This window comes from Gorilla gorilla, chromosome 10 (genome assembly GCF_029281585.2).
Source record: "Gorilla gorilla gorilla isolate KB3781 chromosome 10, NHGRI_mGorGor1-v2.1_pri, whole genome shotgun sequence".
Lineage (NCBI taxonomy): Eukaryota > Metazoa > Chordata > Mammalia > Primates > Hominidae > Gorilla > Gorilla gorilla.
Window position 1 is genome coordinate 68,981,635 of NC_073234.2, and position 12,332 is coordinate 68,993,966.

Sequence of the window (12,332 nt, forward strand, 5' to 3'; positions counted from 1 at the left end):
CCACCATGCCCACCTAACTTTTGTATTTTTAGTAGCGATGGGGTTTCACCATATTGGCCAGGCTGGTCTCGAATTCTTGACCTCAAGTGATATGCCCGCCTTGGCCTCCCAGCAAGATTACTTTTAAAACATAATTTTTTTAAACCTATGTCAGTGCCAGAGTTGCCATTTCTACAGTATGTCCTGGGCAATGCTCTCTGCCATTTTCCATTTAATTTTCCATTTGGCACTGGCTTAATGACAGGCTACTACACAAGAGGTTGATGTCACTGTCATATCAGGCCACAAGTTTTGGCCCCTTCTTATTGTCTAATGCAGAAATAAAGCAGTCACAAATTAAAAGAATTGGTACCATTTTGAAGCTGTGTCCAAATGATATTCAACATTTGGATTCCCGGAATATTTAAATATGCTTTTTTTGGAGGAGGGGGTAGGGGGCAGGGTCTTGTTCTGTCACCCAGGCTGGAGTGCAGTGGTATGATCACAGCTCACTGCAGCCTCAACCTCCCGAGTATCTGGGACTACAGGCACACGCCACCATGCCCTGCTAATTTTTGTATTTTTTGTAGAGACAGAGTTTCGCCATGTTGCCCAGGATGGTCTCAAACTCTTGGGTTTAAGTGATCCACTCACCTTGGCCTCCCAAAGTGCTGGGATTACAGGCATGAGTCACCATGCTCAGCCTAAATACGCTTTAATTTTTGAAGTTTTCTCCCAAATATTTGGGATTATGGAGATGCCTGTCCTTATCATCTCCCCAAAATAACCTCAAAAAGGCTAAAGATATTTTTGAATAAAGAGCAACTGACATCATTTTGTGAACTATTCAAAAGCTATTATATTATTTCTCATTGACAAATATAATATCACTTTCCAAATCATGGAAAAAATTATTTCCAGTCCTTAAAAGACAAATTAAATGTCCATGCTCCTTAAAATAATGCTTGCATTTTATGACCAATCAATATTCACTGGTTCTATGAGCGGATGGGATGACAGCAGTCATCATGATAATTTCACAGATGTGCATAATGCACCTTCCTTTAACAGAAACCTGACTCTCCCTTGGGGACACTGTTTCCCCTGCAACCCTCTGAAGTGCTATTTCACTCCCATGCCACTGGACCTGAGACAGATGCCCCTTTTGCTCCACATGGCTGGAAGGTGAGGTGAGACAGATGCTGCTTTTGCTCCACGTGGCTGCTTTCAGAGCATTCTCCTCTCCTCTCTAAAAATTCTGTGCTTTAAACCTCATGTCATCAGATTCTATCATCTGCTATCCAGCACTGTTACCATTACCTACCAAACACCAACTCATTCCCCTTCATTTCTCATTGCCATTGCCATCATCTCTAGAATTTCTGGTCTTAATTCCTAGCATTCTCAATACCCACACAGATGATCTCAATTCTTGAATTCCTATTTATTTATTTGCTTATTTATTTATTTATTTGAGACAGGGTCTCATTCTGTTGCCTAGACTGGAGTGCAGTGGTGTGACCTTGGCTCACTGCAGTCCCGACCTCCTGGGCTCAACCGATCCTTCCATCTCAGCCTCCTAAAGTGCTAGGATTACAGGCAGGAGCCACTGCGTCCAGCCCTGAATTCCTCTTTTTGAGGGATCTTCTCTCCTATGGCAGGCACTCACTCCCATGACTCCTATGGTTCACTCTCCCAGGTGATTGTCGCCCACTTTTGTCCCTTCAAATCTCAGCCCCTCCCCTACCTTCCCTCTCAGGTGCTGACCTTGCTTCCACCGCAGTGAGGAAATGGAAGCAGACTGAAGAGGACTCGCTTCACTCACATCTATCTACCCATACGCTGGCATCCACATCCACATATTCTGCTTTTCCAAGCGTTACCATATATTAAATTTTCTAGCTCCTTCTAAGGGCAATCCCTCCATTTTTGTACTAGATTGCATCCCTTTCTCCTTTACTCAAGGAAATCAATTGCTCTAGGCTTTCTTCTCTTTCCTTCTTACATCATTAAAATTTCCCACTTTATGGGGTCATGGCCATTAGCATTCACAAATGTTATTTCTTCCATCTTAAAAAGGAACAAAACCCAACAACTTGCATGTGAGCCCATCTCGTCCCCTAGCTACCTCCTCATTTCTTTGGTCCTATTTGCAAACAGACTCCATGAAAAACGCTTCCATTCTCTGCCTGCAATTCCTCTCCTTTTATTCTCTCTTAAACTTACTATCCTCAGCCTTTTTCTCCCAACACTCTATGGAAACTTCTCTCACTGAGGTGACCAATGACCCCTTGTTCCTAAACCCAATGGTCAATATATGTCCTCGTCTTGTTTGACTTATTAGCAGCATCCGCACTATTGATCATTTACTTCCTGGATATCATTTTCTTATTTGGCTCTCAGAAAGCATTGTCTACCTTCTTTCTACCTCACTACTATTTTTTAGTCTCCTTTACCAGTTTCTTTTTTTGTCCCTCACCTCTCAATGCTTCAGTGACCCAGGGCTCAGTGCTTGCCCTTTTCTCTCTACATATCTGCCCTTGGTGATTTCACCAATGCCATGGCCTTACATAGCATCTGTCTACTGATGGATCCAAAAATTTTTTGTTTTTGTTTTTGTTTTGAGACAGAGTCTTGCTCTGTTGCCAAGGCTGGAGTGCAGTGGCACGATCTCGGCTCACTGCAACCTCCACCTCCCGGGTTCAAGCAATTCTCTTGCTTCAGCCTCCTGAGTGGCTGGGATTATAGGCATGCACCACCATGCCCGGCTAATTTTTTGTATTTTTACAGATGGGGTTTCGTCATGTTAGCCAGGCTCGTCTCAAACTCCTGGCCTCAAGTAATCTGCTCGCCTCGGCCTCCCAAAGTGCTGGGATTACAGGCGTGATCCCAGGTGCCCCGCCAGGATCCAAAATGTATACCTCCATTCCCAGACCTCTCTCCCAAGCTCTTAGCCCTTATCACCCACTATTCACTCAACATCCACAGGTGGACCTCTAATAGAAATTTAAAACTTAACATGTTCGAAACTGAACTTCTGACCTTCCTTCCTAAAACGTGCTTCATTTGAAGGTTTTCCCATCTCAATTGATAACTTCATTTTTCACGTTGGTCAAGCTAAACCCTCAGACTAGAGTTCTTTTCTCATGCCTATCTCTCATTCTCTACGTTCAACCCATTAGAAAATCCCATTGGGGCTACTTTCAAAAATTATTCAGAATATGACTACTTTTCACCACTTCTACCCATCATCCTGGTCCAAACCACCATTTTTGCATATCTGGATGACTGCAGTAACCTCACATTCCTATCCTTGCCTCAATAAAGTCAGGTTACTCCTTTGCCCAGCACCTTCCTGTAGCTCCTCATTTCACTCAAGATAAAAGCCTAAATCCTTTCAATGGTCTACAAGGCCCTACACGATCTGGCTTCCTGTTACCTCTCTGACTTTATGACAGTGTGTATTGGTGAAAGGATAGACACACAGATCAATACAGCAGAATACAGATTCCAGAAATAGACCTACACAAACATGGCCAATAAATTTTGACAAAAGTGCAAAGGCAAGTCAATGGAGAAAGAGTAGTCTTTTTAACAAATGGACAATTGGACATTTATATGCCAAAAAAAGGAACCTCAATCTAAACCAGCTCCTTTATGCAAAAACGAACTCAAGGCCCTGCATCGAGAGTCTTAGGATCCCTTTCCAAGAGACTATGGTGCTCAACAAGAATCACTCAAAGGGTGGCAGAGTGATCAAGAATACCAAGAGCATCTTAATGTCCTACGTCCATGTGGAACTTACATTCAATGACATGAAGAATGTGCCAGAGTCCTTCAAAGGGACCAAGAAAGGCATCGTCTACCTTACCCCTCACCAATCATCTTTCTGTCCAAGAAGAAGAACTCCATGAAGCCTTCGTGATGCCTTTTCACCTGATGAAGGACTGTGAGATCAACTAGCCTGTTTGCTGCAAACTACTTCAAAAGAACAGTGAAGGGTGAAGCAGGAGATGGCTGGTAGTGCTGGGGTTCATACAAGTTAACCTTACAGCAGTTTGGACAATGAATGCTCCAGGTGGCATTTCAAGCCTCCAGGGGCAAGGCCCCCAATGGAGCCTACGGGTACTCTTATATACCCAACAGAGCCTATGTCTTTCCTCTGCCAGTCGCCAATGGAATGTACCTTTGCCCTCCTGGCTACCCCAATCCACAGTCCCCATCTGAGTTCTATTCAGGACCTCCCATGATGGATGGAGCTATGGGATGCCTGCAATCCCTGCCACTGCCCTATCTGGGCTCATGGAACCTCTGATCAGTGGCCCCATTGGCCCCTCTGCTCTGGCAGCCAAAGCCAGAGCCACAGAAGCAGTTGTCAGTGCCAGGCAACCCACATAACACCTACATACCTAGAAACCAGCCTCTGCACTACACTATTACAGCCCCCTCCTCTGAAAATAAGAAGACCCAGTAGACCCCCTCCCACCTCCCTGTTTCCCACCCTCTTTGCCCATTCTTACCCCTCCCCTTGGGGCAGCATCGGAGGCTAGGGGAGGCGATGGAGGGCCTTGTTCCTCCTCCAAATCTGACTGTAAAGTTACCAGCAACTGGTGATGAAGGAAGAGAGAGGCCCCTGGCCTCTGGAGAGGTGCCCCCCAGCTTCCCACACTAGCTCAGAATCCAGGGCGCTGCTCAGCCGTGCTCCCTGTTACCATCTTTAGGGCTGCCCTCTGGGGCACGGGTGTCCCCCTTGTTCTATTTTTGCTCTAGTAGTTTTACATGGAGGAGGCTCTCCAGCCACCTCCTCCTTCACAGTCCATCCAGCTCCCTTGGTCTGGCAGCCACTTTACACTCAACCTCCTAAGCTGTGTATCTTCCCCGAGGACCTCCCCAGGCCCTCCTCACATGCCTTCCCCTGGTCTGTGCCAAGCTGTGGGAGGCCAACATCCAGAAACTGTGAGCCCACATTCCCTTCCCAGCCAGGCTCCAGCCCCAGGCACACTGGCGAAGAGCTCCAGGGGTTGGGTGTTATCAGGAGCAAGGTCACCGCAGCTGGGGAGGAAGCCCCTGTACTTCCCTGCTAGTGTTTCTAGGATTTCTTTCCTATGGCTTTTCTCCTCTCCCTTCCATCTAGAAGGGGCTTCTCAACTGGGACAGGAGAATGCATGTCTGTCCCATCATGGATTTGAGGGCCACTAGGTGGGCTGGGAGAAGGGTCGCTGAGGCCTGGGTCCTGGCCTGGCCCTGTGGGATGCCCATGGAAGGCTGGCCACTCAGCCTGCACTGTCCCTTTAAGCTTCATGCCTGGTTGGTGATATGCTCCCTGGATGCACTGAAATTTGCTCTCATTTTTTCCCAGACTAAGTATGAAGTGAGGAGATGGTTATTTAAAGAGAATTCTCTATTAGACAAAAATCCAGTTAATATATTAATATAAAATTTAAAAATAGGTCAGGTGTGGTGGCTAACGCCTGTAATCCCAGCACTTTGGGAGGCCAAGACAGGTGGATCACCTGAGGTCAGGAGTTTGAGACCAGCTGACCAACATGGTGAAACCCTGTCTCTACTAAAAATACAAAAATTAGCCAGGCATGGTGGCATGTGCCTGTAGTCCCAGCTACTCAGGAGGCTGAGGCAGGAGAATCGCTTGAACCCAGGAGGTGGAGGCTGCGATGAGCTGAGATCATGCCACTACATTCCAGCATGGGTGACAGAGCGAGACTCCGTCTCAAAGCAAACAAACAAAACAAAAAAACTTACCTAGGAAAAGAAACACCCAGTTAAAAACAGGCAAAAGTCTTGAAAAGACACTATGCCAAAGAGAATATATGGAAGGCAAGCAAGCACATGAAAAGATGTTCAATATTCTTAGTCAATAGTGAAATGCAAATTAAAACCATAATGAGATATCACTACACACCTATTAGAGTTGCTAAAATTTTAAAAATACTGTCAAGGCCAGGCGTGGTGGCTCACGCCTGAAATCTCAGCATTTTGGGAGGCCGAGGTGGGTGGATCACCTGAGGCCAGGAGTTTGAGACCAGCCTGGTCAACATGGCGAAACCTCGTCTCTACTAAAAATACAAAAAATTAGTCGGGTGTGGTGGTAGGTGCCTGTAATCCCAGCTACTCGGGAGGCTAAGGCAGGAAAATCACTTGAACCCGGAAGGTGGAGGTTGCAATGAGCTGAGATCACGCCATTGAACTCCAGCCTGGACAAGAAGAGCAAAACTCCGTCTAAAAAAAAAAAAACACAAAAAAAAAGAACAGTCAAATACCAAGGGCTGGAAAGAATAGGGGCAACAGGAACTTTTACGCATTGCTAGTGGCAAAATGGTACAGCTGCTCTGGAAAACTTAACCATACACTTATCATATGACCTAGTATTCCCACTCTCTTAAGTATTTACTCTAGAAAAATGAAAACTTCACAAAAACATAAGTGTACATGAATGCTTATAGAAGCTCTAGTCATAATCACCAAAATCTGAAAATAACTCATATGTTCTTCAGTAGGTGAACTGATTAATGCAACCACAATATATCTATACAGTGGAATAATACTCAGCAATAAAAAGGAACAAACTATTGACACGTGTAACAACTTATATGAATCTCAAAGGCATCATGCTGACAGAAAGGACCCAATCTCAAAAGGTTACATACTGTTTTATTCCACTTATATGACATTCCTGAAAAGAAAAAAATAAAACAAAAGTATAGTAATAGAGAATAGATCATTGGTTATCAGAGGCTGAGGTGGGAGTGGCTCTGACTACAAAGAGTAGCACTGACCAAGGGAGATTTCTGAAGTGGTGAAACTGGTCTACCTCCTGATAGTGGCTGTGGCTACATGAATCTATTTACGAGTTAAAATTCATGGAACTGGCCAGGCACAGTGACTCACACTTGTAACCCCAACACTTTAATGAGTGGATCACTTGAGGTCAGGAGTTCGAGATCAGCCTGGCCAACATAGTGAAACCCCGTCTCTATTAAAAATACAAAATTTAGCCAAGTGTATTGGTGCACACCTGTAATCCTAGCTACTCAGGAGGCTGAGGCAGGAGAATCGCTTGAATCTGGGAGGCGGATGTTGCAGTGAGCCGAGATTGCACCACTGCACTCCAGCCTGGGTGACAGAGCAAAACTCCATCTCAATAAAATAAAATAAAATTGATACAACTGTATACACACAAAAAAAAATTCTATGAGCCTGAATTGCAAACTAATCCTTACAAACAAACCCACTTTGTTAATCTGATTTTCCCCAAAAGCATAATCAAATCACAATTATTCAAAAATGAATTGTCTATATTTTGTTAAGACTTTGCTTTCAAATTCCCAATGGCATTAATAGACATATTTGTTTACTGTAGCTCAGCAAGTATTAGAAAGAACTTTTCAACCAAAAGAAATAGAGCTCTCTCCTGTGGAATCGCATATGCACTGCAAGTTTGTTGAGAGAATTAAATGCAATAATGAACGTAGTAAAGTGCTAAGCTTCATACCTGGCATATGGTGAGCTCAATAAATGTTAGCTATGATATTATTATCAGTTATGTAAATCAGTTAAAAACAACAACAGTTCTTCACTGTTTGGTGCACTGCATCATTCCAGAGAGGTATGAGGTCCATTCCCAACAAGTATGGAGAGGAGAAGAGAGACAGGAACAGGCCAGGAAACAGAAAACTTCCCAGCTAGAGCCAAGCCATGCCTTCACAGAAGTGTCAACTTCACTCAGCTATGTGTAACCACAGCTCCCAATGACCAATTACTCAGAAGGAAACATCAGAGACTGTAAGAAAAACTTTGGTTTTTACTGGATACATTAAATGTGCTCACTTTGTGTGTCTGTGTCACATTTTGGTAATTCTTGCAATATTTCAAGCTTTTTCATTATTATTTTATCTGTTATATTAACATGAACCACATCCATATAAGACAGCAAACTTAACCCATAAACGTGTGTGTTCTGACTACTCCACGGACCAGCCATTCCCCATCTCTTTCTCCTTGGGCCTTCCTATTCCCTGACATAAGACAATATTGAAATTAGGCCAATTAATAACCCCACAGTGGCCTCAAAATGTCCAAGTGAAAGAATCGTACTTTCAAGGAAAGGAAGAAATGATTAAGCATATGCCAAATTAGCCAAGTTAAGTTAGCTAAGTTAGCCAAATTGTGAATGCAAAGGAAAAGTTCTTGAAGAAAATTAAAAGTGCTACTCCATTGACACATGAATGATAAGAAAGCGAAACAGCCTCATTTCTGACATGAAGAAAGGTCTGGATAGAAGATCAAACCAGCCAAAGCCTAATCCAGAGCAAGGGCTCTCTTTAATTCCTTTTTTTTTTTTTTTTTGAGACAAAGTCTCTTTCTGTTACTCAGGCTCCAGTGCAGTGGCGCGATCTCGGCTCACTGCAACCCCTGCCTCCCACGTTCAAGCGATTCTCCGCCTCAGCCTCCCGAGTAGCTGGGACTACGGGCATTCGCCACCATGCCCATCTAATTTTTGTATTTTTAGTAGAGACGGGGTTTCACCATGTTGGCCAGCCTGGTCTTGAACTCTTGACTTCAGATGGTCCACCCGCCTTGGCCTCCCAAAGTGCTGGAATTACAGGCGTGAGCCACCACACCCGGATGCCTCTCTTCAGTTCTATGAAGGCTGAGAGAGGTGAGAATGCTGCAAAAGAAAAGTTTGATACCAGCAGAGGTTAGTTTATGAGGTTGAAGGAAAGAAGCCATCTCCATAACATAAAGTGCAAGGTGAAGTAGCAAGCGCTGATGCAGCAAGTGATCCAGCAGATCTAGCTAAGATCATTGATAAACGTAAACTAAACTAAAAAATAGATTTTCAACATAGACAAAATAACCTTATAGAAGAAACCTTGCAGAAGAAGAATTTTTAAAAACACACAAATTTATTGATCACAGTTCTGGAGGCTGAAGATCTAAGATTAAGGTGCTGGCAGGTTCAGTGTCTAGTGAGAGCTGCTCTCTGCGTCCAAGATGGCACCTTGTTGCTGTGTCCTCCGGAGAGGATGAATGCCTTGTCCTCATACGCTGGAAAGGACAAAAGGGCCAAAAGGCCTAGCTAGCTCCCTCCAGCCCTCATATAAAGTCGCTAATCTCATTCACCTCCTAAGGGCCTGACCTCTTAATATTATCACATCGATGATTAAGTTTCAGTGCATGAATTTAAAAGGGGCACATTCAGACCATAGCAGCTATCATATTAAAACTTCATATACTTTTCTAGAAATTTCATTGCTTGAGGCAGGGTTTGGAAGAGGGAAACCTATGCTCTTGGCAGCTACGGTGACATGGCAAAGAATGGCACATCAGAGCCAGTGTTCCTGAGTTCAGATCATGGCCTGTCACTTGGTACCCATGTGCTCTGGATAAATGATCTGATCTCTCTTTGATCCATGTGCCCCATCAGTAAAATAGGGGTATAATATAATAGGAACTGCCTCAGTAGGGTTGTTAGAAAGATTCAGCAGTTAAGGCACGTAAGGTATTTACAACAGTGTCTGGCACTCAATAAATGTTGTTATTTTCACTTTAAATTATAGGCTTAATCTCTACTAAGGTCGATAATTCATTTGATAACTCCAATCTTCTGCATTCCACCTGAAGGGGCCTATCTTATGTGACATCTTTTTATCCCATATATACCAATTCTGGTTAGGAATGCTGCATAATTGCTTTGTATACTTTGTAAATATTGCAGTTAATTCTAACATATCTTATATTTGAGACATTAGCTAGTAATTGGGAGAATTAAGTAGTATTAAGTTTCATTATCCTATTTTATGATTTCATTAATGTGGATTTTAGTTTAGTTTAGTACAAATAAGTATAAAAGTAAATATTACCCAAATTTCAGGCTATCTTCTAGTATATTATACCTACAGGTTGAAGATAGAAAAAATGAAATTCAAACTTGTTTACTAAATATCTATTTAAATCCTACAGCAATCTGCTTTCTTTATGCTCTTACCAAAAATAATGCTGGGTCAAGAGAACTCAGAGATTTCTTCACTCTGCCTATTATTGGCCCTGTAGGATTAACTCCTAATTAGGTTAAGATTAACTATTAATTTGGTTCTCCAATTTGGGTGATCAGTTTTTCTTTATACTCCCTGTATTTTATAAAATTATTATTATTATCATTATCATTTTTTGAGACAGAGTCTCGCTCTGTCACCAGGCTGGAGTACAGTGGCGCAATCTTGGCTCACTGCAACCTCTGATTCCCGGGTTCAAGCAATTCTCTGCCTCAACCTCCCAAGCAGCTAGGGACAGGCACCCACCACCACACCCGGCTAAATTTTTTGTATTTTTAGTAGAGACGGGGTTTCACCATCTTGGCCAGGCTGATCTTTGAACTCACGACCTTGTGATCCAGCCGCCTCGGCCTCCCAAAGGGCTGGGATTACAGGCATGAGCCACCATGCCCGGCCTATAAAATTATCATTTTTATTTATTTATTTATTTATTTATTTATTTATTTTTATGATACAGATAATGTTTATTAATTTGTTTTGCCACGTGTCAGGCACTGTTGGAAGCATTTTACACTTTTTTAAAAAAATTTTTTTATTTTTTATTTTATTATTATTATACTTTAAGTTTTAGGGTACATGTGCACAATGTGCAGGTTAGTTACATACGTATACATGTGCCATGCTGGTGTGCTGCACCCATTAACTCATCATTTAGCATTAGGTATATCTCCTAAAGATATCCCTCCCCCCTCCCCCAACCCCACAACAGTCCCCAGAGTGTGATGTTCCCCTTCCTGTGTCCATGTGTTCTCATTGTTCAATTCCCACCTATGAGTGAGAATATGCGGTGTTTGGTTTTTTGTTCTTGCGATAGTTTATGGAGAATGATGATTTCCAATTTCATCCATGTCCCTACAAAGGACATGAACTCATCATTTTTTATGGCTGCATAGTATTCCATGGTGTATATGTGCCACATTTTCTTAATCCAGTCTATCACTGTTGGACATTTGGGTTGGTTCCAAGTCTTTGCTGTTGTGAATAGTGCTGCAATAAACATACATGTGCATGTGTCTTTATAGCAGCCTGATTTATAGTCCTTTGGGTATATACCCAGTAATGGGATGGCTGGGTCAAATGGTATTTCTAGTTCTAGATCCCTGAGGAATCGCCACACTGACTTCCACAAGGGTTGAACTAGTTTACAGTCCCACCAACAGTGTAAAAGTGTTCCTATTTCTCCACATCCTCTCCAGCACCTGTTGTTTCCTGACTTTTTAATGATTGCCATTCTAACTGGTGTGAGATGGTATCTCATTGTGGTTTTGATTTGCACAGTGATGGTGAGCATTTTTTCATGTGTTTTTTTGGCTGCATAAATGTCTTCTTTTGAGAAGTGTCTGTTCATGTCCTTCGCCCACTTTTTGATGGGGTTGTTTGTTTTTTTCCTGTAAATTTGTTTGAGTTCATTGCAGATTCTGGATATTAGCCCTTTGTCAGATGAGTAGGTTGTGAAAATTTTCTCCCATTTTGTAGGTTGCCTGTTCACTCTGATGGTAGTTTCTTTTGCTGTGCAGAAGCTCTTGAGTTTAATTAGATCCCATTTGTCAATTTTGGCTTTTGTTGCCATTGCTTTTGGTGTTTTAGACATGAAGTCCTTGCCCATGCCTATGTCCTGAATGGTAATGCCTAGGTTTTCTTCTAGGATTTTTATGATTTTAGGTCTAATGTTTAAGTCTTTAATCCATCTTGAATTAATTTTTGTATAAGGTGTAAGGAAGGGATCCAGTTTCAGCTTTCTACATATGGCTAGCCAGTTTCCCCAGCACCACTTATTAAATAGGGAATCCTTTCCCCATTGCTTGTTTTTCTCAGGTTTGTCAAAGATCAGATAGTTGTAGATATGTGGCGTTATTTCTGAGGGCTCTGTTCTGTTCCATTGATCTATATCTCTGTTTTGGTACCAGTACCATGCTGTTTTGGTTACTGTAGCCTTGTAGTATAGTATATAAAATTATTTAAAGCAGTTTACCATTAAAAACATATATACAATAAGGCTAATCAAAACGTTTAAAAGTGAGAATTAGATGAAAAAAATCTAGGTTAGTTTTTTTATACTTAAGGATAGCCGCAGAGCTTCTTAACAGTCAAGGCAGAAATAAAAATGTGTAATTCTACTGCCTGATTCATATCACAATAGAAAGAATTTTTGAGGTGATAAATTCAAAGAGATATTTATCTCATGTTTCTTTACCCTAAGAATATAGATCTACATAATGAGTCATATCATCAATGATATTTTTGGAGTATGCAGAACATTATTAATGATAATTGCTTATG

The 12,332-nt window shown here is 42.2% G+C and overlaps 1 protein-coding gene and 1 pseudogene across 14 annotated transcripts in view; one reads left to right on the forward strand and one right to left on the reverse strand.

The window, feature by feature from the left end:
* The window catches only part of BICD1 (BICD cargo adaptor 1), a 278,578-nt gene that overhangs the window by 150,613 nt on the left and 115,633 nt on the right, over nt 1-12,332 (reverse strand). Inside the window, exon 3 of one of the 14 annotated variants that reach the window (XM_055357928.2) lies at nt 5,595-9,045. The exons of the other annotated variants lie outside the window; for them this stretch is intronic. Coding sequence (XP_055213903.1) covers nt 8,911-9,045 — 135 coding nt within the window. The 3' untranslated portion in view covers nt 5,595-8,910. Of the gene's footprint in view, nt 1-5,594; nt 9,046-12,332 lie in introns of those variants that run through there. 14 annotated transcript variants of the gene reach the window in all.
* LOC134756535 (WW domain-binding protein 2-like) lies at nt 3,696-4,453 on the forward strand (annotated as a pseudogene).